This window comes from Carya illinoinensis, chromosome 3 (assembly GCF_018687715.1).
Source record: "Carya illinoinensis cultivar Pawnee chromosome 3, C.illinoinensisPawnee_v1, whole genome shotgun sequence".
NCBI lineage: Eukaryota > Viridiplantae > Streptophyta > Magnoliopsida > Fagales > Juglandaceae > Carya > Carya illinoinensis.
The window spans coordinates 45,779,831-45,807,695 of NC_056754.1; the positions used below are offsets into that span (position 1 = coordinate 45,779,831).

The window sequence follows — 27,865 nt, forward strand, 5'->3', positions numbered from 1 at the left end:
TGTATTCTATAACTGTAAATATCATTATTATATATGATGATTATTTAAAAGGATATTTCTTTTAACGTGTTGACAAATGCAATGTGTATGGTCGATGTTGTTTTAGAAGATAAATTATATCCATAGATTTTGACAATTAATTGTTTAAAGTTATTGGCTTATTTTAAATATTCCATCAGTAAATTATATTATTAAATAAATGAGTATTTATAAGTGAAATATTATAAATATTATTATAAATTAAGGGAATAAGCAAGTGGATTGCAATGTAATTAAATATTGATGAAAATAATTGAACATTTATGAAAATAATTGTGACTTTGTGAGCATCGTCACACGGGAGAAGGAGAGAGAGACTTGCGAGCAGGTTCACAATTAGTACAACAAAATAGTTTGGTCAACCCCGTCCATCCCATGTAGACGCCTGCTAGTTGGTTAACTCCGAAGCACGATGGAGACAACACAAAGGACTACTTTATACTTTACAAATGGCGAAAGTTTAAAATTCAACTCCACAAAAGTACGTATTGATTCCCTTTCTTTTCTGAAGTTTGCTCTGCAACGCGAAGGATCTGAATTTTGGCCTCAAACTTCGAATAGCTATGCTAAGTAGGAGTTTCAAGCCCGCCAATTGGTAAAAACTTCACCTTTACTTGGATGTCTTCTAGATTCCAAGTTTTCTCGGAAACCAAACGTATTATTTGTTACTTGCTTCTCTAGAATCAAAGAAATGTTATATCCTTTTTCCTCTCTCTCTCTCTCTCTCTCTCTCTCTCTCTCTCTCTCTCTCTCCTGATTTTACTGTTTGATTGACGAGATTTTGATTGGATTTGGATCGCTAGTTTTTGATGCAGCAAAACTACGTTGAAGCTTTCGGTGTCGCGCATAAAGCTGTTGAAGAATAAGAGGGAAGTAGCTAAATTGCTCGAGCTAGGGCAGGACCGGACTGCCAGAATTCGGGTATGCTATGACACTATTGTTGAATAAAACCCCCAAGTATGAAATAGGTTTGGGTTTGCAGCCACCCACCCCATTCTCACCAACCATCCATCCACCTACTCACCTCCAGAGGCTCTTCTGGTCAAGAGGAGTGGGTGTGTGTCCCCCCATTGCTCTCCTATAAAAGGAGAGCTCTGCTAGTGATAGAGTGCAGTGGGTGAAGAGAGAAAGAGGGACGTGAGAGAGAGTAATAGAATTTTGTAGAGTGTTTTGTAAATCTCGTACAAATTCTATAAAAGAGGCTCCAGTGAACGTAAGCAATTTGCTGAACCACTTCAAAATTGTTTTGTGTGATTTTTGGACAGGCCGGAGGCACAACAATTGGTATCAGAGTTCTGGTTTGAGCTGTCCAAAAATTCAAGTTGCTCAAAATCAATTTTTGACAACTCCAAGGTGTTCCTCGAGTCGAGACGAATCCGTTACCGCAAACGGAATCGAAAATGGAGGTCGGAGGAGCCCACACGCGCCCCTAAAAGGTCAGCGCGTGCACCTGCTGTCATCCACGCGCCCCTAAAAGGTCAGCGCGTGCACCTGCTGTCATCCACGCGCCCCCAAGCGCATCAGAGGTTGAAGACAACTGAGTCACACGCGCCCACGCGCCCTCACGCGCTCCAGAGGTTGAAGACGCGTGACGGACACGCGCCTCACGCTCCCCCACTCGCCCTACAGAGGTTCAGCGCGTGAAAGGCACGCGCCTCACGCGCTCCCCACGCGCACACAATGCTGAAGCGCGTGTAAACCACGCGCCAACTCTCGCCCACTCGCACTGTGCAGCGGGTGCATCCCACGCGCCAGACAGATCACAACCGTCCATTTTTCAGATCTATTTTCGGCTTGATCTAAGCCATTCGGAGTCCGATTTCAGCAATCAAATAGTGCTTTCCTACTATTTGGATCGTTCCGGACTCATCCGTACGGTTAGAGTTTTGAAATTTTGAGTCTAAATTTTTTAAAAATTCAAATGGAAGGATCTGGAAGAGACATGAGTTCTGAATATGCCAGTAGCTCGGGACGTCGGTCCACTGTGTCAAATGCCAAGTTTGAAGTTGAGAAGTTCGATAGAACAAGCAACTTCGGCATGTGGCAGTGTGAAGTCATGGACATGTTGATCCAACAAGAGTTGGATATTGCGTTGGGAGGAAAGCCAGATAATATGACTGATCAGGATTGAAAGAAGCTTAATACTCAAGCTTGTAATACAATCCGATTATGCCTTACCAAAGAACAAAAGTATTTTATCATGAAAGAGACAAATGCTAGGGTACTTTGGCAGAAATTGGAGGATAAGTTCATGAAGAAGAGCATTGAGAGCCGTTTGCACTTGAAGAAGAAGCTCTTCAGATTCCAATTTCGTGAAGGTATTTCAATGTCTGAACATCTGAATAATTATAATCAAATTCTTGCTGATTTGTTAAACTTGGATGTTAAAATCGAAGATAAAGATAAGGCTTTACTACTGTTGAATTCCTTGCCTGATACATATGAGCATTTAATTACTACTCTATTGTATGTGAATGAAAATATTAGTTTTGAAGATGTATCTAGCTTTTTAATTAGCAATGAGTACCGGAGAAAAGATAAAACAGGTACACTAAGATACATCAAGTGAAGCGCTAACAGCAAGGGGGAGACCACAGTCAAGGTATCCTGGAAGGAGGAAAGGTTTTCATTCGAAAACCCGGGCCACATCACGTGGTTCATCAGTCGGCAGAAAACTCGCCAGAGACGAGTGTTCCTTTTGTCACAACAAAGGACACTGGAGGAAGGATTGTCCCAACTGGAAGGGACAACAGCAGAATCAACCCACCACAGCCAATGTCATGGACAGAGATGACGAGTCAGATTTTGCCTTGGCAAGTTCATCATCCATTTGTCGTTCCAATGAATGGATTATGGATTCCGGATGAACCTATCATATGTGTCCCAGTTGGGACTGGTTTACTGACTTCATAAAAATTGATGGTGGAGCAGTACTTATGGGCAATGATACTGCCTGTAAGACTCAAGGAATAGGTAGCATTCGGTTAAAGCTGCATGATGACAGTGTCAAGACTCTAACAGAAGTTCAGTACGTTCCGGACTTGTGGAAGAATCTCATCTCACTGGGATCTCTGGATTCAAAGGGATTCAGAATTGCCATTGAAGACGGAACTCTCAAAGTACTAATGGGAGTTCAGGTGGCAATGAAGGGTTTAAGGCAATGAAACTTGTACTTCTTGCAGGGAAGTACTGTTGATGGAAGAGCTTCCACAGGCTGTGAGAAGCTAGATGAGACTGATGCCGACACCACCAGTCTTTGGCATATGCGTATGGGACACGCAGGAGAAAAAACTTTGCAAACACTGGTGAAGCAAGGCTTACTCAAAGGTGCCAAGACAGGTAAACTGTCTTTCTGTGAGCACTGTGTATTGGGGAAGCAGAGGCGGATCAAGTTTGGAACCGCAGTACACAATACATAGGGAATTCTTGACTATGTGCATTCTGATGTTTGGGAACCTACCCAAAATGCATCTTTGGGAGGTAAACATTGGTTTGTAACTATTGTTGATGATTATTCTCATCGTGTGTGGGTGTATACGATGAAGAATAAAGATGAAGTGCTAAAAATCTTCCTTAATTGGAAGAAAATGGTTGAGACTCAGACCGGCAGGAAGATCAAGCGGCTCAGATCTGATAATGGAGGTGAGTACACTTCAGACCCCTCCATGGAAGTATGTCAGAGAGAGGGAATTGTCAGACACTTCACGGTACGAGGTACACCGCAGCAGAACGGTGTGGCAGAACGAATGAATCGTACTTTATTAGAGAAAGTGCGATGTATGTTGCTGAATGCTGGATTCAGTAAACAATTTTGGGCTGAAGCTGTGACCTACGCCTGCCACCTCATCAACCGACTACCAGCAGCTGCCAATAATGGGAAGACACCCATTGAAATGTGGAGAGGTAAACATGCTACTGATTATGACTTTTTACACATTTTCGGATGTCCTGATTACTATCATGCTAAAGAAAGTAAGCTTGATCCTAGAGCCAAGAAAGTAAAATTCTTGGGCTTTAGTATCGGAGTAAAAGGGTATAGACTCTGGTGTGTAGAGTCCAAAAAGGTAATCATTAGTAGAGATGTTACATTCAACGCATCTGAGATGCTTAAGTCACATAAGCATAAAGATTCCAGTGAAGGCAGTAGTGATGGCGAAACATCAGATGATTCACAGAGTGTGAAGTTTATTTCAAAGAAGTTGGGAAAGCATGGACAAGATGAGGTTGATAATCCAGTCACAGTACCTCCAAGTCAACCCGAGTGAATAGCGACCAACAGACCGAGATGAGAGAAACGTGTACCGACACGTTATGCAGACTATGTGACATATGCATTACCAGCTGAAGGGGGTGAGATCCCAACCACTTACAGAGAAGCCGTACAGTCCAGTGAACAAGTTGAATGGACAAAGGCGATGAATGAAGAGATGCAGTCTCTTCACCAGAACCAGACTTGGGAGCTTGTGCCGCTTCCAAAAGGAAAGGAGACAATTGGTTGTAAGTGGATCTTCAATTAGAAAGATGATCAAGCTGCTAAAAATGGAGTGTGATACAAAGCTAGGTTGGTAGCCAAGGGCTACGCTCAGACAGAGGGAATTGACTACAGTGAAGTATTCTCTCCTGTTGTAAAGCATTCATCCATTCGGATATTGTTAGCTTTGGTTGTACAATATGATCTTGAGTTAGCACAGCTTGATGTAAAGACAGCTTTCTTACATGGTGATCTAGAAGAGGAGATTTATCTATCTCAACCAGAAGGATTCAAAGAAGCTGGCAAAGAGAATTGGGTATGCAGTCTGAAGAAGTCTCTCTATGGCTTGAAGCAGTCACCTCAGCAATGGTACAAGCGTTTCGACCGCTTTATGTTGGATCTGAAATACACTCGTTGCCAATACGATCATTGTGTATATTTCAAAAAACTTGCAAATGGATCTTTCATTTATTTGCTTTTATATGTAGATGATATGTTAATTGCATGTAAAAGCAAGGGGAAGATAGATCGCTTAAAAACTCAGTTAAGTAATGAGTTTGAAATGAAAGATCTGGGAGAAGCACGAAAAATACTGGGGATGAAGATCAGCAGAGATAGGGTGAAAGGTACAGTTCACCTTACTCAGAAACAGTATCTGAAGAGAATATTGCAACGATTCAACATCGACTCGAAGACGAAGCCGGTGAGTACTCCTATGGCCTCATATTTCAAACTCAGTGCATTGCAGTCTCCTAAAACCGATGAAGAGCGGGACTATATGAGCAATGTCCCATATGCAAGTGTTGTTGGAAGCTTAATGTATGCCATGGTGTGTACACGACCTGATATCTCCCAGGCCGTTAGCTTAGTTAGTCGCTATATGCATAATCCTGGAAAGGTTCATTGGCATGCGGCTAAGTGGATTCTACAGTATATTGCGAGGACCGTAGATGTTGGTTTGAGGTTCGAAAAGAGTGAAGATAGTCTAGTAACTGGATATGTTGACTCAGACTATGCAGGTGATCTTGACAAACGTCGATCGACAACTGGTTATGTGTTCACTATGGCTGGAGGACCAGTTAGTTGGCGATCAACTTTGCAGTCAACAATTGCACTATCATCAACTGAGGCTGAATACATGGCTGTAACAGAAGCCGTGAAAGAAGCTATTTGGTTACAGGGATTGGTAACAGATTTGGGCTTTAAACAGCAAGAGGTTACCATTTACTGTGATAGTCAGAGTGCAATTCATTTGGCCAAGAATCAAGTATATCACTCTCGAACAAAACATATAGATGTCCGATTTCACTTTGTACGTGAAATATTAGAAGAAGATGACATCAAACTTCAGAAGATTGGCACTGAAGATAATCCAGCAGATATGTTGATGAAGGTCGTCACAGGGATCAAGTTTCAACATGTTTGGACTTGATCAGTATTAAACGCTGCTGAGCACCCTTGGGTGCATTGGAGCGCATTCAACAACGGAAGTCTCTCATGTCAAAGAATGTGGTGCATTCATTTGAAGAATGAATCAGTTTGTAAGCATCCTGGTATGGCACACTTGGGTGGAGGGGGTGATTGTTGAATAAACCCCCCAAGTATGAAATGGGTTTGGGTTTGCAGCCACCCACCCCATTCTCACCAACCATCCACCCACCCACTCACCTCCAGAGGCTCTTCTGGTCAAGAGCAGTGGGTGTGTGTCCCCCCATTGCTCTCATATAAAAGGAGAGCTCTGCTAGTGATAGAGTGCAGTGGGTGAAGAGAGAAAGAGGGACATGAGAGAGAGTAATAGAATTTTGTAGAGTGTTTTCTAAATCTCGTACAAATTCTATAAAAGAGGCTCCAGTGGACGTAAGCAATTTGCTGAACCACTTTAAAATTATTTTGTGTGATTTTTGGACAGGCCGGAGGCACAACAACTATGAATTATTTCATTAAACGTTTGTAGGTGTTTAGGTATGCACAATCACACGATCATTTCACGTCATGTATGTTGTTAACGTGGCACCTCATGTCTTTGTTTTCCATTTGCACCCAATTTGGTGGGCGAAAGGGTGAGATTTCTGCCACCTTAATTATTTAAGGACTGGATTGGAAGATGTTTCTGATGAAAACCAAAGCTGGGTCGATTTTTAAGGACCAAAATTGTATCTGAGTGGGAGCTCCCAGCTCTTAACTTGCTTGCTTTCCTCTATATAAAGACTAGACCTTAACTGCACCGTTTTCCTTTGCTTACTCTTGTGATAGTATTCGTGCGCCATATCCATGAGGCACTTCAATGGAAGTAAATATCTCATGAACATGAATTATACAAGTTCCTGGTTTTTGCAACTCGGTTGGTTGTAAGTCTACCAGGACCAAGATCTTTACACTTTACTTATCATATCTGATGTTAACAGTACAGTATATCTACGTTAGTTTGGTTCTTCTTTTGTTAAGGTTTTCGCGGTGATAGGAAGTGTTGCATTTTTTTTATTTTTTGGTTAATTTTTTCTTTATCTCCTGCATTTCAGGTTGAGCATGTTGTCAGGGAGGAGAAGACAACATCTGCATATGAACTCATTGAGATATACTGCGAGCTTATTGTGTCACGCCTATCAATCATTGACTCGTAAAAGTATGAAATGTGTTGAAATTGTGGGCAAAACTATGCATTTCGTGGGAAAAATGTTGTCTTCACAAAGTTCTCCCGTGGAAAGTTCGTGGCATATAAGTTGCCGAAAAAGATATTATATCCCACGAAAACTTTACTTCGTGGCAAATAGATACTTTTCTTCACAGTGCATTCCGTGACAAGAGCCTTCACGAACTCGTGGCAAAAGGCAATTCAATTTATTAATTGCTCATGGGAATTGGATACTTCCCATGAGAGAAGTTTGTGGTTATTAGTATTACCCACGAACACTATCCGTGGGTAATTTTTGGACCTCACATCTGTACTACATGTCGTTTGTTTTTTTCCCTACCAAAATTTGCCTGTGGAAAATGTGTAAAGGCCATGAATAAAACTAGTGGAAAATATGAATTAATATTTTCAGATTTTCATAATTCGCCACTCACGATACTCGTGGAGAAAAATATAATCTCCACGAGCATGTGTACGTCGGGAATTTGGATATTATAGATATTTCCAGAAATTTTTGCGCATGAGAAGTAATTAATTTACATGAAGGTTCTTCGTGGGAAATAGCTTTAATTTATAATAAACAAGATTTTCTTTTTCCACCAATGTTGTTCCCTGGGTAAAAGTGTAAACATTATATGTGCCACTAAGAGGCCAGGTCCCGTAGATAATGGAATTGAAAGCCTGAAAACATTTCGCAACAATTTGTACATTACTTTAGGTAAAAACCTGTTTCTTCAACTTCAATTTGGTGAGATTATGGCACATATACTACAAAATACAGTCAGATATATACAAATAACACAATCCCATAATTCAAGTTATGAATAAACATTCTTACTATTCCAGTACTGTCCATTTACAACATGTTGGAAGTACATTACAAAATGTTTACCAAATGGGAAGGACAAGAGGGCCGTGATCAGCATGGTTATACTACATTCCATACTAGAGAAACTTGAACCCATATTACAATTATATTTACTTTCCCCCTCACACAACTTGGCTCAACATAATCTTCCATAATAGCATCATCAACATTCTTGTGAACCTGATCTTCCCAGCTGAACAAATGACCTTGTTTCCTCTTGTCCACACATTTCAGATACTTGAGAAGAACCTGAATAAACATGTGTACAAATAGACTAGACTTAGCTATCAATAATCTTAGATTCACATTTCTTCAACAAATCTCAAAGAATGCAACCTAGCCATAGCTATTGTGGTGTATATATATATATATATATACATCTTAGTATAATATATACTACCCTGGGATTTACAATATTTGGACCTCATGCATGTATATGGTAGTTTAGTTGATCAAGTTAAAGACTGGTAACCTACAATATTGAATGAATTTTCCATAACAACTCAGGGAAAATAAAACTGAGTTTATATTACCAACTCCATCCAATACATTTTTTCCATAGAAAATGTCACATTTCTATGATCCTGTTATGTCACTTCCTGTAAACATGGTATACATTAAAGTACACCACAATGTAGATGCCATATATATGCTAGACATTCAAATCTCTAACCCTCAATGTATGTGCATGTTGTGTAAAGGCCAACTCAGAACATACCATACTCAACAATTAATTTTGACACAATGTTACAATTATACAAGTTTTCCTGACCATAAGCTCCACCCCATTGAAAACTTCATTCTTTTGGTATCTATCACAATACCCAACAAGCAACCAATCCATTTTCAGATTTCACCAATAATTCTAAACATGTATTCTTGTCCTTTTTCTCCCTCATATCCTATATACTTCTCATTTGACAATATTTCATTAGATAAACACCCTGGTAACTTACCTAAGTAACAAAAATCCTTCAGGCTTGGCTGTGTCTAACACCATTAGATTCGACTCCTGACCAGACATTTTCTTGTATATTAACAACTGAACAATTGTATCCCAACTCTCCAACAAATGGTGCCTGCAGTATGATTTTCCCTCTTCTTTGCCTGTCCCACAATCTTGAAGGTACAGAACTCCAATGATTGATCTCTAAGTTATTAAATATATAACTTACAATCATCTACCATTGCCTAATCTAGGAGAATGCTGTATTTTCACCCTCAGTTATCAAAACTCCCTAGGTTCTACACAATCCTCATTTTAACTTTAACAAAACCAGATTACCACCAGTTCATGATCAATTTTAATTATAATTCATTTCAGCACATTGCCATCTTATTATAATCCAGATGTGAAGATGTATGATAGAAGAATTATGAAAAATATCTTTTGGAATTATATTGCCAGCCATGTGTATATTTTTGTACACTTGGCGACAGCTATGATCAATAAAATTAGTGTGCCTTTGTTTGCATCCAGCTATTTATTCTCCCAAATAGCCCAGGCAAGTATGGATCTATTCACATATTATAAACAAACCTATATTATGCATGATGAGATAGGTATAACAACATCTTGATATTAAGCTTATTCGATAAACACTAGTTATCGGAAAGAAACTATTTACCAGCACATAACCATTTTGCTAATATCCAGTAATATGTTGATAAATTCCGTTTTTGGTCATTTCCATTTCAACTGTGACCCTTCAGTTGCCTTCCATCACATAACTGGAGTGTTTTTTAACCCTAATGGAGGCAGCTACCTTAATGCTCAACCATTGTAACCCTGCAACAAAAAAAAAAACAATTCAAAGTTCAATTCCCGGATATGTTTCTTGAGTCAGATAATTAGCTTTTCAAAACTGCGCTACAAACCAGTAGGTAATAAGATCAGATATGAAAGTGACTGACTCACATTCTCAAAAAAATTGGACAGTTGCGTGAGTATCACCAAACCTGTAAAAGCTACTTCCAACTAGATTTAATAGTTATATATATAGTAAACACAAAAAAATGCTGATAAAATGCTATAAAACCCGACCCTTTCATGCCAAAACACCCCAACCTTCCCATACAACCCATCCAAAAAGTTGGCATACTTAGTAAAACTGCCATCTCCCTATGGGGAACACAAAACACAAAATGTTTTTCCCAAAACTTTTGTGATCCAAAAAAGTTAGAACCAACTGAGAGATGCCTAAGCATCTCCTTGAGTCTCTTGTTGAGACTCCCTACTTGTCCCCAACTGTGATGATATCATATTCAGTTGTTTGTCATGCTCAGAAAAAGCATTTCTAAGAGCAGCCATATCACCCAAAATTCTCTCTAGTTGTGTCTTGTAATTGTCTGTACTATTCTTGATCCTTTCATTCTCCTCGGCCAAACTTATAAATGCCTTGTTCTTTTTCAGCGAAGGGCTGGGATCTGGAATGACTGAGTGGCCTAGCCCTTGTGCATAGCCTGATTTGAATCCTAACACCTCTTTGAAAACCTCGGCTGCAGCTTCATCGCCATCTTCTTCTGATTTTGCCTCATTCAACCGCTCTATCATAAGATTCTAAATTTCTACAAACAAAATTATTCAAGCATTTCAGTGTATGAGGAATCAAAGGATTAATTAACTGAAAATAACACAGGATAAGTTAACTCACATAATTATGTTCAGCTGCTGCATTGATCCATTTACCCTTCTCCCTTGACCAATGTGTTTCTTTGTAAAATGCTATCATATTCGGTGCCTCCCCACTCTTCATGAACAAAATTATGTTAATTTTAGCTCAAGTACGGATTTACAAAATTACACAACCTATTTTAATGAAAGTTTGTCTTACTTTCTCTTCCAATATCCTGACAAAGGATTTCCTTCCCCCCGTATGCTTAAACTTCTGTTTTTTCCTATTATTAGTGTTTCTATTCGACTGTTCCTGAAATAATTCACAATAAATAAATTATTTCAGCTCTGACACAGCTTACAGTACATTAATCAACTCAAGCTATACAAAAACATCTATTAGACAATCAGGTATTATAGGCAGATTGTTTATAAATACTCAAAATCCCCAACTTCCCCCCCATTAATACAACTCAGGTTGTACCTTGAATGAGCTGCTGGCCCACCTTGAACATAGCCACTCCCAAACATGTGGCTCCACCGACGATTTTCGACCAGCTAGTGCCTCATCGTGTGATCCATATTTCTTGTAGTGCTTGTGTAGTTCGTAATGGTATGCATTGTACTTGTCAGCAAGTGCGTTTACCACAGCTTCGCGATGGTTTTCCTTGGTCCAATCCAAAATGAAATCTGCCTGCACATGCACCAACATCATATCACATGGTTGTCGCTACTCTGAAAAACATACATTAAACAGAAAATTAACTCAAACTTTGTGAAACTGCACATTTTGGATAACCCTTACTCTAACACGATTGATAAGCTCATGCTTGTGCTTGTCGGGAACCACACTCCAGCTAGCATTCTTCATATCTGCATGTACTTTCACTATCCAACTCACTCGACTACTGAATACATTGGCATGTTCGCATGATGGACCCCTATGCCCGTCCTTTATATTTACAGGGATCTTGCCCAACTTCTGTAGCTGTTCAAATGTTGTACCCTTTGCAAGCCCTCTGCCTCGTTTTTTTATGGGTGGACCTGTAATATAAGTGTTATTACAATATAGTTATCAGCAAGCGTTAGGAATCTGGCATTATACAAAGCACGCTCAATTAAATCCCAAAGTCTTTCTTTCTACATATATAAGACTTGAAAATGCCAAACCTGTGATGTCTCCCCCCTCATTTCCGTCTTGTTGTACAACATTCCTTGTGTCCTCTACACAACCTTCTGTTATTGCTTCTGGTGCAGCATCAACTATGGGATCCTCCTCATCCCTTAGGCCCCTTCTCGGAGGCAGTACATCTGAAACAGAGGCATTTTGGCTTGCTGCTGTCCGAGGGGGCCCTCGGGGTAATCGTCCCCGACGTCCACTTTTTAGGGGTGGAACTGTAATCAAAGTGGTGAATTATTATGTACTGAGCAACAAGCATATTTGACATGCAATATTAAATAGCATAAACTTCGAATGTCAATCTTTCTGCTATATTATAGAAACGGGCCTAACCTCTGATGTCTCCCCCATCATTTCCAAACTGGTCTACAGGTTGCATTACCTCCTTTACACCCACTTGTGTTACCAAATCTGGTGTGGCATCAACTATGGGGGACAACACTGCTGGAACATTTTCAATTTGGCTTGATGAAGTCCTACATGGCCCTTGGGATTGTCCCCTCCGTAAGCTTTTTATGGGTGGACCTGTAATAAAACTCTTATTAATTTATTACAGGTTAACATTCATCATTGAGTATTCATTATAACTAGTAATAACAGGCTCATGACTTTCTTGATAAATTAAGGCTACAAAATGCCAAACCTGTCACGTCTCCCCCCCCCCCCCCAATTTCCTGACTGTTCTACAGTGTTGTTGATGCCCTCTACAGCCACTGGTTGCACTACTTTTGGTGCAGCATCAACTATGGGATCCTCCTTATCCCTTACTCCCCGTGTTGGACACAGCACTGCTGGAACTTCTTCGGTTGGGCTGCATGCTATCCGAGGTGGCCCTCGGGGTAGTCGTGCCCGACGTGAATTTTTTACAATCCAAACCATTATGTTAATTGATTGTAATTACAAAATCATTTCATCAATGCAAGCTGTCTCATAACCCATGGTTAGTGCAGTTTTCGCCACTATCAAACTTGTTATAGTTTAGTTTTTTCGTACTTTTATACATTTCTATTTGCAATGACCAACAATTACATACGATAACATTTAAATGACTGGGCATAATGTAACAGAAAATAAATCTATGTATTTATTGCACTTCAATATAGGAATGCTGAAACACTTTACCATAGCATATTAACAAATTTTTTCAGCAAAATATCAACATATAGTTCAATATGGACAGTGATCCAAACAGATTATCTTATAAGGTATGACTAAATATGGTTGCAATATTTAGGAAAAACCCTAAATATTTATTATTGGTGTCAAGTTTTACAAAGTTCAGCTTCATAAACACTTTTGTATCATCAGTTTCAACAGATCCTGCTAAGCAAATGCTATACTCTTTGCCTTTATTAGAATGCTTGCAATGCATATTTGTTATTGAAGATGTCCTAACCTTTTGGCAAAGTAGATCTGTCATTCCTAAGTTAAGGGCCAGATTGGAAGGGAAATGCCATGATTTTGTTGAACACGGTTTCTACCACCCTACTCTATACCTTCTATCAACAACATTTTTACAGTAGATAAAAGAAAGCTGCTGTCTTTTTCAAGTTCATTGTTCTAAAATGGATACCCCAGCAGGAAAAGTTATTCCAATCTAGCTATGTCAAACCATATTAGAGTTTCCAGTTTGTGTAAATGTTTTTAGATTCAGACTGACTCACAGATCTATGTATGTTTAGAAAAATCCCTTCTTTTAACACAGGAAAACTTACATAGCTATAAACAGGAAAATCAGGAATCATCCATACAAAATAAGGCTGGGCTGAGTGTAACTATGTACCTGTTCTTGGGTATGTTCTGGTAATCCTCTTGTCACACTGAATGAACACAATGTTAATTCTGCAGGTCTGAAAATCTGATCTCGTGCAAAACCAATGGCTTTTGGGATTGTGCTTTCAGACACTACCCTCTTCTCGGTGCTTCATTTTTCAGCCAAGACTGAAAGTTCTCAATAGGTTTTTATTTGACAACCCTCTGGTACCCACGAAGCTGTGATGTAACTGGGCAGCTGTCACTTCAGCAAAAAAGTGTGGCGCGGGTTTTGTTAATTTTTTTGAAAGCTGAATTCCCGCCTCTAGCAACTCATCAATTGGTTTGAGACTATGTAATAGTTTTATTTATTTCTAATTTATGTTAATGTGCTTCAGGATTTTCTCTTGGGCTATTTGTACATGTTTCTGTTAACAAACATGTACAAATGTGTAATGGAGAAAGTTTACCTTTGTAATTAATATCTTATTTGTAACCTAGCTAGTATGTAGGGGACACATGGGCCACATACGTGTAGGTAATGCATGCCATATGCATCCCAGCCCTCAACATTTGTCATTCAAATGTTAAATTTTTTTGCATGCCAATTGTGGCCCACGTGTACAGACATTATGGGAATGTACTCTTGCATGGTCCATTTCACATTTGTACCATAGTAGAACCCAATTAACATGAATTGGGCCTATTGTTTTGGACACTATATGCATAATGGTAACAATAGTTTCCATTTTCCCATTATTAATACAGGCCAGAGCACGAATAACATTCTAAACTCTTACCTGTGTTCTTGTTTACGCATGCCCCATTGATTATATAGTCTTGCCCTGTTATTTGCATACGGTTTGATTACGTTCATGATCACTGTGTATACAATGTTAAAGGATTGATTACTTTGGCCATTCTCTTGTATACAGTGGAAACATATGCATTAGGGCATAAATATATTCCCTCTTAATTCTTTAAAAACTTATCAATATAAGTTTTGTTGGCCATTCCTAAGTTAATAACGCTGTTATATAATCTGCCGAAATATATTGAACAAATCTAGCTGAAGGTTCACCTATTAAAAACTCCTCGGCATCATTATCATTTATGTTGCAATGGCAATGATGATTGGATCATTACCTCCAACATTTATTGGGATATTATGTCCTTAAAAACAAGTAATTTTCTTGCCCAACATTCTGTACAAAGTTTACTGCCACTGCAATATTGTTTGTGGATGTAATTTATTCATATCTTATTTGCATCACAAGCCAAACCAATGTGATACATTCATCGTACCTGTATTGTTTTATGCATACTTAGTAACCTCCCTTTCATGCACTTTTACTAATGTTCAGCTTAGAATATTCATACTAGCCTCTTCACAAAATTATATCACTCTGCCAAATTAATTGTTGCACAGTTCCAATTCAGCCTTATTCCATAAATCAGTACGTCATTTACAATTATGCTGAACCATTCTTGAATAAGTTTGATGCTCTGCTTTGGCGTTGGTGGTATATAATGTGCCATATATACCTTGCTTCATGCACTTTTAGTTATAATCATTTGGATTATATTCCATTCTGCAAAGCAGTGTTTGAATATGTCATACTTACAACAAATATGCCGTTAAGATATTTGCTGGTCCTTTATATATGTTTGATTGAGTGGCTGGTGTATGGTGAACTATATAGGATGATGATTAATAGGAGTCTCTTTCTTGTTAGTTGGGTGTTGATATGCTTTCTATCATATTTGTATTTGGCTGCTCCCCCATAAGCCATTCATGACACCGTGGTAATCATATTCCAAGGTGTAAATTAAAGTGTTTGCCTAGTTACATCAGCTAGAGATTAATGTAACTAATCCCTTCTGCGTTGTATCACATTCATTAACTAAATGCTTGGGAGTATGATTCATGTCATTTAGCTACCCCAACATATCCTCTACCAATATTGCTAACTACTGGGACAAAGTGGGGCTATATTAAGGAGAATTGAAATACATGTATATTAATTTACCTGTAACACCCATACCAGTAAGTAAAATCCCTTCTTTTAATAGGGACATTTTAGGTGATATAACATCTTCCAATCGAAGCTCATGCACATTGCCACTACACACTACATGGACCACAACCTTATATCAACTAAATATCCTGGGCAGAAAGCTAAACAATTTTCAGTACATGAAATATACTGTTACATAAGTACCAAAATTAGACTACAGATTCCTTATAGTTCAATATCAGGTACGTCATAAACAGGTAGATCAACCAAAACAAACCAAATGCATCACCACATAATATGCAAATCAGTGTAACATGAGCATTTAATATATCACAAAAGTCAGCCTTAAATGCATATTGTAAACCAACTGAATAACAAAATGACCTCACATGCTGAACCACATTATCATTTGTCTTCTCCCTTGACACATGCATTGTTGAAGTGTGGAGATGGAAGGACACAAGTAGGTAACCTCACGCATTGTCTGCAAGGATAATCATTTACACCAAGTCAGGCCACAATATAATTCATCCTAAGTTAATATATACATGTTTGGTTTTTATGGAAATACTTAATATTTAACATAATAAGAAAGTTGAATATGTGATAAGGTACTGCTTTAATCAACTGAAATACATGTCTGGTCGAGTTAAACTCTCTGAACTCTTGCTAACTTAATGAAAGCAATTAGATGTTAAGTGACCAACCACATTCACAAGAATTATATAGAATATAATTCTTTCCACAAGTGCATGCTGTTTATAACTGGAAATCAAGTGTCATATTTAGTACCATCATTATCCCCGTCATCTATGTTCTCCATCCAAAAAAATCATTGTTTTGCACGTCATCATTATCAGTGTCCTCATCATCACTTCCTGAGGATAATTGTGATCTAGATTTGGTTGATGGATCAACTGGTAATTGCTCTTCCCCGACCCGGGTCAATGGATTGAGAAATCCATCATTTTCATCAACAGGACCATAGTTCCTAACATCAGTGTCACTATCGTCTTCTGCGTCAACAGTGGAGGAATCATCATCATCATCATCATGGAATTATGATGATTTATGCCCAATATTGTAAACATTCCTAGTTGATATCTTGTGTACTGCATGCCAACTTCCCCCCAAAGTTGGGTCCTTAATGTAAAACACTTGCAATGCTTGGGAGGCTAGGGCGAAAGGCTCATCTTTATACCATTGCCTCGAAGTATTGACACTTGTGAAATGATCCCCAACTTGTATCCCTCTTCTCTTGTCGCCAATGTCCCACCAATCACATTTGAACAAGAAGCACTTACGCCAACCCATGTAGCGTAATTCTATGACCTCCGTCAACTGGCCGTAGTAGTCAACAGGGTTACCTTGATGGTTGCCATAAACAATAACCCCACTGTTTTGGGTGAGTCGACGCGTTTCGAGGTTCTTCGTGTGAAACCGAATTCCATTCATGATACAGCCATGGTACGATGCGACTAGTGGATCTGGTCCACATGCTAATGCATATATGTCATCTGTCACCTCGGGAGGAGTCATTGCATGCAACTCCGCAATCTACATTGAAATTAGACAAATGACTTCAGAATCATGTAGCTGGTCCTTTTCCATTAAAGGGTATTCCTTATATTTAAATAAGGGAAATCTTACGTGTGCTCTGAACCATGATAGGAATTGACTTTGGTGCCTATGCTCGAAGTTACTCAAGCCCTCTTCCTTCATCTTGTTATAATGGTCACTACAAAAACCAGGATCGACATTAAGTTATAAACTTACAATAAAAGACAATTCCAAGTTAATAACATCACGAGGGTGCACTTGCTCTATATAGTGCTCAATCTCCGGGCAATTATTAAGCACATACCACTCAGCCTTGGACAACACGGTATCAGGTAATACAGATATTTTTGCCCCACCTAATGGGCGAACCTTTTGGGGGAAAACAGATAAACTTGGCTGTTGGGAGCATAAACCAACATCAATGTTCCTTTCCTCTCGGTTATGTCTAGTCTCAATATCATTAAGGTACATAGAGCAAAATGTCAAGCACTCTACGTGAACATATGCTTCAGCAATGGATCCTTCTGGACGGGCTCTATTGCGAACGTACCTCTTGAACTTACCCATATACCTCTCAAAGGGGTACATCCACCTATACTGAACAGGTCCTGCTAGCAATGCTTCGTCTGGTAGATGAATAGCAAGGTGCACCACGATATCGAAAAATGCATGTGGGAATATCATTTCCAGTTTGCAGAGAATGATGGGGATATTTTTTTGAAGCCGTTTCAACATTGTTTTATCTAGTGTTTGAGAACATAATTCTTTGAAAAACAAGCACAACTCTATTAGGGCTCGACGCACATTAGCAGGTAGGAACCCACTAATTACAACCGACAACAAGTATTGCATGAAGATATGACAATCATGGCTCTTCATTCCCATTATTTTCCCATCACTAACGTTGACACACAGAGCAATATTTGAGGCAAAACCATCAGGGAATTTGACGTCTGCCAACCGAGCACAAAGACTCCTTCGCTCAGTTGCATTTAACACGTAACATGCACACTGCATAGAAGTATGATCACCATCATGTTGTAGATGTAACTCTTTCCTTAGTCCAAGATGTTCCAAATCCCTACGCGCATTGGCAGTGTCCTTACTTTTGCCATCAATATCCATCAAAGTTCCCAACACATTATCACAAATGTTTTTCTCAATGTGCATGACGTCCCAGTTATGTCTTAATCCCAAGTCTAACCAGTATGGAAGCTCAAAAAAGATACTTCTTTTTGTCCAATTAAGTTCATTGGGCAAACGTTTCCTCTTCTTTGAAGTAGATTTACCAAACTGCACATCTGAGACCTCATTTAATTGTTCCAATAAAGCATGTCCTATGATCAATTTAGGTTGGAGACGGTTTCCTCCTTACCATTAAAAGCATTTTTTTTTCTGTCTCCAACTATGATCTACCTCCAACCAACGACGATGGCCCATATAACAGTGTTTTCGTCCATGAACCAACCACAATGAATCTGTTTCAGCATTACAAGTAAGGCAGGCCATCTTACCCTTTGTGCTCCAGCCGGAGAGATTAGCATATGTAGGGAAGTCATTAATAGTCCAGAGCAATGCCGCCCTCAATACAAAGAATTCTCGTTTGTATGCATCATATGTACGAACTCCCTCTTCCCATAATTCTATCAACTCATCTATTAGTGGATGCATGAACACGTCAATATCATTTCTCGGTGCCTTTAGTCCAGGGATTAACAAAGACATCATCAAGTACGGATCTTTCATGCATAACCAAGGAGGCAAGTTGTAAGGCACAAGTAGCACCGGCCAAATACTATACGGCTTGCTCATGTTATTGAATGGGTTGAACCCATCACTCGCTAAACCAAGTCTGACATTACGAGGATCTTCAGCAAATGAGGCATGCTTCCTCTCAAAGTCTTTCCAGACCTGTAAATCTGCCGGATGTCTCATGTGGGTGGTATCATCAACACGCTCTGTTTTATGCCACCTCATGACTTGGGCAGTCTTCTTTGACACAAACAATCGTTGCAACCGCGGCTTCAAAGGGAAATATCGGAGGACTTTTTTGGGTAACCTATGTTGGGTAGATGTGCTTGAGGCCCACCTAGATGCATTACATTTAGGGCACTCATCCTTCTTAGCATTCTCTTTCCAAAATAAGGCACAATCATTTGGACATACATGTATCTTTTTGTAACTAAAGCCCAAACCACGTTGTAATTGGCGAGCCTCGTTATATGAGGCAGGGAAATGTGCTTGAGGAAATGCAGCTTGCATCAACTTGATAACCATGTCAAACGACTTCACAGTCCAACCACCAACAGTCTTTATATGAAGCAACTTGACTATGAATGATAGCTTTGAGAACTTAGAACAATTTGGATAGAGTGGCATTTTGGCATCATCTAGCAACTCATCGAAGTTAGGGGGTATTGGAGTATGAGCGGTGTGTCCTTGGGGAACTCGGTCTGCAATTCCTTCTGGACTAGAGGAATTGTCCATGAAGGATCCAACACGGATGTCATCTAACATCTCATCGACATCATCAATGTAGTCATTGTAGGAATAGTCATCAATACCCTCTTCATCCGACAATGTGGTGTATTGCACAGTTTTCTCCTCGCCATGGAATATCCATTCTGTATAAGATGTATCTATCCCGACAATGAACAAATGATCTTCAACCATAGAGATAGGATGGAAAGATCGATTTCGGCATCGCCTACATGGACACCTAATGCAGTCTCTCCTCGGTGCATGGGCCTTTGCCATATCTATGAATTTTTTTACGCCCTCAGCATATTCGTTGGAACGCATCCTATCTTCAATATGCATCCAAGCCCTATCCATCTGGTAACGACACAAGAAATTGTACAAGTTCAGAAGGATATGAAAGAATTCTTGGTAGACTATTGAAAGTAGGAACGATTATAATGGTTTGGGGGAGGGAAAACTCTGTCATCTCAGAAAGAGTGGCAAAAGTTAGATGCTGACTATTTAGATCACATGAAAGCCTCATATAGTTTAGTTGATGAGGTCCAATTGACTTTACCTAAGAGAATTGGTTCAGGTAAACTCAAGCTAATGAATATAGGTTTGCTTCTATGGTCATTTATTCACCGTCTAAGTTGGACAGTTTTTTAAAATTGTGTGATCACATTAGCTAGGAAGTTCTATGGTGTTAAGGTAGCTAACGTGCTTACTTCTGGGCTTTTTAAATGTTTTTTTCCATTTTACATTTGAAGGTAGCACACAGAATGTCTACCATACAAAAACATTTAATTGCGAGAGTTTGAGGAAACATATGAACTGACATACACATTAATTTCTGGTATAAAAAGATGGTGAGCACACTATTGCTTCCACTCAGTTCCAAGAATTGGCCCTCTAAGCTATTGGGTTTGCAAAAAATGATTTTACTGGCTTTTTTGTATACATAGATGTATTGATGGTGTTATGACGGACTTGCATGGGGAACAGAACTTCCGTAAGGTATGACTTGTATTGTTAAACTTATGTAAGAATAATCCCAATTAGAGTGTAGTGGTAATCAATTGTTGTTGTAAGGGAGAGCAGGTATTTGATTTAAATAGATTTCATATACAATGATCAGTTTATTGTACCAACATGTCATCTATGTATCAAATACAAACTTCGAATTAAAAATGGTTAGTGTAATTGTTCAAATGGAAAAAATTAATAAAAAACTATATTAAGGGAAAATAATAACATTACAAGACATTATTGTTTTGTCTAATCCAATGTGTAGTGATGAATAGGGAGGTATTAACATTTTAATTGAAAACATGTATCTATCAACAAAATTCTGAAGATGGCTTTGAAGAAACCCCATAATTAGTATGATATAATGTGAGTATATAGAGACCCAAAATTCTGAGAGCCATTTTTGGGAAACTTACACATAACTGGTATTCTGATTAATAAAACCACCAGAAATCTGATTATTTAAAAAGATAACCAGGTTTTTTTTATATAAGCAAAATAGAGAGGTGGTTAGTACAATCTACCAATGGAAGGCATCATCCCCCTCATTTCCCTAGCCATACCTGAAGATGTAATAAGCATGTTCATTTCAGATAGACTCAGCAATAAACAGAAGACTGAATGGGAAGGACAAGCATTTGAATAAACATTTATTCAAAACACTGAAGAATGTGTGGCACAAATAACAGTAGGAAGTGAAGTTTTGGAATCTCTATTAGCAAAATTTTAAATATATTATGTGAATGGTAGATATAAGAAAGACAAACAGACCAATTGTATCACAAGTAGTAAATTAAGGATACTTGACTCATAAATAAATTATGAGTGGTGAATGTGCGTATGTAGCTGCAAGCATTTCCAATGATACATACAAATGTGCTTTCTTCACATTTCAACCAAGTGATACTGTTATTGATAGGTAAATAGCATAACTTTAATTATATTGATTTTTATTAACTGACGGAAAAATAAAAATCAAAGAAGAATCGGCTCAATCATGAAATCCCAATTGCATAAGTATATAAGGTAGATTATATTTGTATCGGGCTAAACCAAAAGGGTAATAGGAATGTCCTTTTTCAGGAAGGGATTGTTACATTCAGGGCTGATATTAATGATGGATATTCATAACCATCATGCTATGATGATGACAACATGTTTGGTATCACATTCCAGGTAACAAGTAGGTGGTAAGGGGTGATGATCAAGGGCTGGGATCAGGTCTGCAGAATGTCACTTGAGGCTGCAGATGATTATAAGGTGTATGGAGAGTTGTTGATGTATTGGATACAATTTTCGATAATTGCATCTAAGTAAATACAAAGATTTCACATGTTGCACCATTGGTCTGGCAATTCAAAATGACTTTATACTACAGAATATGTGGTAATTCTTTTAGGCTTGTAGTTATAATAAACAGTAAGATTCTACCAACTATATACAAAACCTGTGCCATAAGCATGAGGTACGAGGATTTTGTAGTACGGTCAGTTGCAACCCATAAAAAAGCCAATTGTGCACATGTATGTAAAGGTTTGAACCCATCTGTACATAGGTATAAACAAGATTGAAACCCTGTTCTTTTCAGATTTGGAAAATAGGTAAGTTGATAAGCTCATTATCATGGGAAAAAGGAATAATTAGAATTTACAAAATGCAAGAGGGATAATGGAACACTGATGGTAGTCAACCTGTGAGTGTCACACGCCGATCGATTTATATATGGGGATACATTATTAATTTAATCTAATGTCCAGAATCAGTCCATTATATGATTAAGACAAGACTGTTAAAGCAGAGAGAGGTCTATATCACAAAACTAAATTTCATTGATAATTTATTAACCTTGACACCAGTGATTTTGACATTGGATTGGGTACCAACTGAAAAAGCAACTTCAGTACTGCTCTTTCCATGCATCAAGGTTAATAAGTACTACAAGGTCAACATCCTGGTTTATGGCAAATAATTGTAGCATTTAACCTATTTATTTGGAAACATCCAAACATGCTCAATCATTTGCCATATCCTATCAATAAAATACTTGATAATTTGGGGTTGCTATCATCTATATCTTAGTTTTTATATGGGAGTGTGGCTATCATCTATCACCCATGAACGGCTATGAGCACAAAAACTCAAGAAATCTGATGATTTCTAGCACTAACAGGGCAAATCTCCCTGTCCTGAGATATATAATCATGTAATTCCAAGTGTAAAACATTCATAAGCCTGATTCACATACCAAATAGCCTAAAGGGATAAACAATCGATCACATAAAAACTACTTGTCCTGCGTGATGCCACAAAACCACCAATCCAATTCAATTAAAGAAGCTGCAAGTGAGATTTCACAATACGAAAAGTGCACAAAAATCGTACTAGGCCTCAAGAACCAGAGATACACAAGCATAGAAATCTCTTCCTATAGGCGAGAGAATTACCAGGGGAGAGAGAGAGAGAGAGGGAAATTTGAGAAGAGAAATTAACAATAGGCAAATGTTCTTAAGAGAGAGATTAACCTTTTTCCGTAGAATATTCAACAATCAATAGCGTAGCCGTGAGTTGCGGCAACCATCCTACAGTGAGGTTCCACGGGGCGGCGAAACGAGAAACCACCACCGGCGTATTTGGTGAGATTATGCGGTGTTGAACGGGTCAATTTGGGCTAGGGATCTCTTGGGCGCAGATTTAAGAGAGAGATAGAGATTTATTCCAGAAATTGCAGCAAAAACAAAGCCGGTGTGATTCTCTTGCCCGTTTGTGTCCTCAACTGGTGGTAGTGATTCTCTCCGAGGCCGTGAAAAGAGAAATTTCGGCCGGATTATCCCCCAGATTATCCGGTGTTGAAGGGCACGATTTGGGCGTTAGGGTTCTCTCGGGCGCAGGTTGAAGGCATCGATTTCTGGTGTGTTTAGTTTATATTGTTATCGGCAAAAATTAAAATAGACTAGAGGTAACAACGGCAAACTTATTAACACGAACACTATCTCCTCGCTTTAATAGGTTAAAGGCCATGACTTTTCATCCGTCGCACGTTTTTTGGTGATAAACGTCAAAACCTATTGCAACGGAAGGGATTTGTCCCATTATCTAGTATTTCCCACAAGCGTTAGTCACGGAAAATAAAATCGTGTGAAAAAACGCTTTTTCTTGTAGTGATAGAATCTGTTGAGAGTTTTCATATTGGAGATTTTTGGGCAGTTGGCAAATGCCTGATGTTGTTTAAAGTCATGTTTAATCATGTGGCTCTAAAGTTTGTGTGTGTATATCTAGATATATATGTACTAGTACTATTTAGCTTCAGTCCCACTGACTGAGACATGAATTATGGTCTTGTAGGTCCTCTACTCTTAGATTGAGTATTACATCTTTAAATTAGGTTGACGGTTGACTCACAAAGCTATTAAAGGAAGTAAATTTCCAACATTATGATCTTAGCTGTGAAGGGTTATGGTCTTTAAAGGTTTCTATTTCCCGTGGTTAGGATGATAATTTAATAAAATAATGTGGTCTTTGTTGGTTGAACTTCCTAAATTCCTAGTTCTTGCATTTTGAGAGCTTGTATTGTATTGATATTTTCTAGTCTTTTTCCAGAAAATGTCCCATTGATATGAAGGAAGCAATTTCAAGTGTAATATTTGCTTCTCCAAAATGTGGAGACATTCCTGAGCTCATGGATGTCCGAAAACATTTTACAGCTAAATATGGGAAAGAATTTGTTTCTGCTGCTATTGAATTACGACCAGAGTGTAGTGTAAGCCGAATGGTAATTTTTCAGACTGCGTGTTTTTTGGATGATTCAAAATTACAGAGAGTAACATACAATCTGCAAACGGACTATGGTTTAGTGTTACTGCTTTTTGGTAACTTTGTCCTATTCAGTTGGTTGAAAAATCATCTGCCAAAGCACCTGATGGCCAGACAAAGATCAAAATTTTGAGAGGCATTGCTCAGGAACATAACGTTAAGTGGGATCCTAACTCATTAGAAGAGCAAGATACAAGGCATCCTGAAGATTTGCTGGTAAGATTCATTTGAAATAGTCCTTACATTACTTGATGTGACATTGTCGTAGAGCCTAGCTAATATTAAAGTTCGGAAGCAATAATGTTTTTTTTTTTCTTTTATATATTTGTATTTCATTGTTTTAAAGGGGTTTTTTGTTCATTCCATTTTCAAATATTTGATCAGAATGGACCAAACACTTTTGAGAAGGCCAGTAAAATATTTTTGGAGCCTCGTGTCCAAGCTTCTCCCAGTCGTGATGACAAGGGACCTCCAAATGTTCATGTTCCTCCTAAACATGATGTATCTGGAAATTTCTATGAACACCATGCAAGCTATTCACCTCCCTCCCAAAATGTTAATTCTGCAGATGGCGGTGCCAAAAGAGCGACAACTTTAGGTACAATTTATTCTGATGTGGGAACTACTGGTATGTGAAGTATTCGTTTAAAGATGAAAAATGGCTACTCCTTTGAGCTCTCATATAGAGGCAATTTTTTGTATCTACTTCCTCTCAAAGTGTGCTTATAGCCTTCTCTGTCATATAGGAAATGCAAGTGAAGAAGGAGAGTCCACGCGTTCGTATTCTGGGGATGGCAGTGCTTTTTCTCTGGGTGGGAAGAATTGGAATATGGAATTTAAGGACACTACAGCTGCTGCACAGGCAGCTGCTGCATCTGCAGAGCTTGCAAGCATGGCTGCCAGAGCGGCTGCAGAGCTTTCAAGCCGTGAAAAAGTCACTAGGCAATATTCTATGGAATCACCTGAGTACTCTGCTTATGCGCCAAGTGGTAGAGAGTCGCAAAAATATGCCAGATCCCAATTGCAAGGTGAAGATCTTGCTAAACGTCCGGTTAATAATGCCTTTACGGGAAGAAATTCTTGGATGCATGTTGATCAAATTGATCGCACTAAGCAAGATATCCTGGGAGGAGAAACTGAAAATTCTTACAGGATTAATCATAAGAACACTGATAAATCTACCCGTTCAGCTTCCTTGATGTCAACTACAGCTTCCATTGATAATGGTCCATTGGTTAGTGGTTTCCCAAAAGACAGATAGATTTCCTCAAAGGAATTCATCTGATCTAGAGAATAGTGATTCTATAGGTGGGGAGAGTACGAAGAGACAATCCAACGACAGTGAGGCAGAATTTGTTAGTAAAATGAATGATAGTATGGAATATGAGAACATTGATTATAGTGGAGACGTAGGGATCAGAAGACAATCCAGCAGAGATTCCTCTCATTCTCATTCAAGCACTTTCATTGATCATCAGGAATGATATCTTGAATTTGAACCACCAGAAACTAGGGCACGATGCTGGTTGGGAACCTTTTGTTATTGATCAAGGAAGCATCCACAGCGATTGTAAGGAGACTTCTTATGACAAGGATTCTATAGTTTTTGATGAATATTGTTCAGATACTGATGACTATGAATTCGATGTAGACGAAGTGTTCAAGGGACAAGAATCTAGTTTGCATTTTTCTTCTCCAGGTAGAGAATCATCTGAAAATCTCTAGGAAAGAGAAATGCTTTGAGCACCAGGAAAGACATTGTTGAGTTATTTGGAAAGTCCCATCCAATCACATTCTTTCAGCGAGCAACATTCTTCTCTTCTATTTTCTGAAAGTTCTATGGCTCCTGCACAACCACATGACTTGTCGCATATGACTTGTGACGATTCAGATGGCGAAAGTTCGGGTGGTGGAGAGGATCTGGAGAAATCCAAGTTTCTTGGGAGTAAGAAGGGTGGTGCATATCCTTGTGAACAGAATGTTTATTCCAGAAATTCAAGAGTCGTACAAGATTACAAGTCGGGGGTTAACAGTATCATCTACAGAGAGAGAGAATTTAGCGTATAAGAGAAAACCATCATTGATACCCTATTCAATTGATTCAGATCACATGGAAGTAAGCCTTGAAACAAACCAAGGAAAAGAATATCGCAGCGTCTCCGATAGAAAGTTCGGTTCTAGTGACCTGCCATCTCCAAAACTTGAGAATTCTGGATCAGATTTGAGAACTGAGGAAAAGGAGCACGTGCCAGAGTTACCAGATACTTGGTATGACGAACTTCTGAAAGGGTCTAGTTCAGATAGTGGTAACGGGTTGAACCTTGCAAAGTGGACAGGTGGCCTTCGCAATAAGGGTTTCAGGCGTCCACCTTATCCTACGAGTCCATCAGGAAATGCATCATCATTCAGAAAACTATCAGGCAATACTTCTTCCATGATTGAGCAATCCTCTCCTTCTGTAACTGTCCGGACTTCAATTAGTCCTAATGCTCACAATCGTGAGCCACACAATCAGAATGTGGCTATAAAACACAGTAAAGAACCAGGTTCAAGTGCTCTGGTCTCATCTTCTGATTCTGATGAGGATTCAGAGCATGCCTTAAAACAGAATATTAGCAGCAATCAAGAGCCATACAATAAAAAAGTAGGCAGGAAAGTAAATAAACATTCAAGCTCAATGGTCTCAACTAGATATTTTAATGCAGATACCAGTGATTCTGAGGGAGATCATCCTAAACAGGATTTCGGTGGTAATGCTTGCACAATTACTGTTTCTCAAAGTACAAAATCTGCTGCTTCAAGTACCAGTAGGAGTTCTTATTCGAAGGCTACAGATGGCTCCAAGGCATCATTGACTCCTGACCATGCAGCAGCAAGGAAATCCTCTTCAAGAATATCCTATGCCATGGAAGATCTACCGAAGTCCATGTCTCAGAACAAGAGTTCAGATCACTTGGGAAGTTCTGAGCTGTGTCCGCCAACAGTGCAGGCAACTTCTAAGCCAATGCTAGAATTTAAGATGTCCTTGAATGGGGATAGTCTAAAGTCATCCACAAGGAAACTTCTGGTTCTTTTCCAAAGATACCAACATCAGGTAGCACTGAGATTCCGAAGTCTGCAAGTTCAAGTGCAGACCGAACTCCATCTAAGGAAAAGGCCAGTCATGTTCACCCAAAGCTTCCAGACTACGATGTCTTAGCTGCATACTTCCAGTCTCTCCGGCAGGGTCGCTAACAAATTTAGTTAGTTGAAAATAGAATACAGCTAAGTTTTTAAGTGACTATTATTGGTGTTATTCCCTTACAATGCTTGTTTTTGTAAATGCCATTTTGATTTTATATTCAAATGATTTTGTTTATAGGATTTGTAAGATGAAACTTTCCTTTGTCCAAAACGAATCAAGACAGTTGCACTGTATGTATTTTATTTTAT

The 27,865-nt window shown here is 38.8% G+C and overlaps 2 protein-coding genes across 2 annotated transcripts; one reads left to right on the plus strand and one right to left on the minus strand.

The window, feature by feature from the left end:
- The first annotated feature begins 903 nt into the window (after positions 1-903).
- On the plus strand, positions 904-27,842 carry LOC122305699. The gene is made up of 5 exons (XM_043118262.1): positions 904-960; positions 7,030-7,133; positions 24,221-24,392; positions 24,509-24,649; positions 24,818-27,842. The coding sequence occupies exon 5, from the start codon at positions 26,325-26,327 to the stop codon at positions 27,630-27,632; it is 1,308 nt and encodes a 435-aa protein (XP_042974196.1). The 5' UTR covers positions 904-960; positions 7,030-7,133; positions 24,221-24,392; positions 24,509-24,649; positions 24,818-26,324; the 3' UTR covers positions 27,633-27,842.
- Positions 16,385-19,969, minus strand: LOC122304867. The gene is made up of 5 exons (XM_043117130.1): positions 18,551-19,969; positions 17,439-18,427; positions 17,225-17,312; positions 16,699-17,131; positions 16,385-16,590 (listed from the first exon to the last, which is right to left on the minus strand). The coding sequence occupies exons 1-5, from the start codon at positions 19,967-19,969 to the stop codon at positions 16,385-16,387; spliced, it is 3,135 nt and encodes a 1,044-aa protein (XP_042973064.1).
- Positions 27,843-27,865: the final 23 nt, after the last annotated feature.

Coding starts and splice junctions, on each gene's coding strand:
- LOC122304867 (XM_043117130.1), bottom strand. CDS start 19,969: ATGGATAGGGCTTGGATGCATATTGAAGATAGGATGCGTTCCAACGAA. Junction 18,428..18,550: donor GCCATCGTCGTTGGTTGGAG/GTAGATCATAGT, acceptor TCAGATGTGCAG/TTTGGTAAATCTACTTCAAA. Junction 17,313..17,438: donor GTGTTGTCCAAGGCTGAGTG/GTATGTGCTTAA, acceptor TGGTTTTTGTAG/TGACCATTATAACAAGATGA.
- LOC122305699 (XM_043118262.1), top strand. CDS start 26,325: ATGGCGAAAGTTCGGGTGGTGGAGAGGATCTGGAGAAATCCAAGTTTC.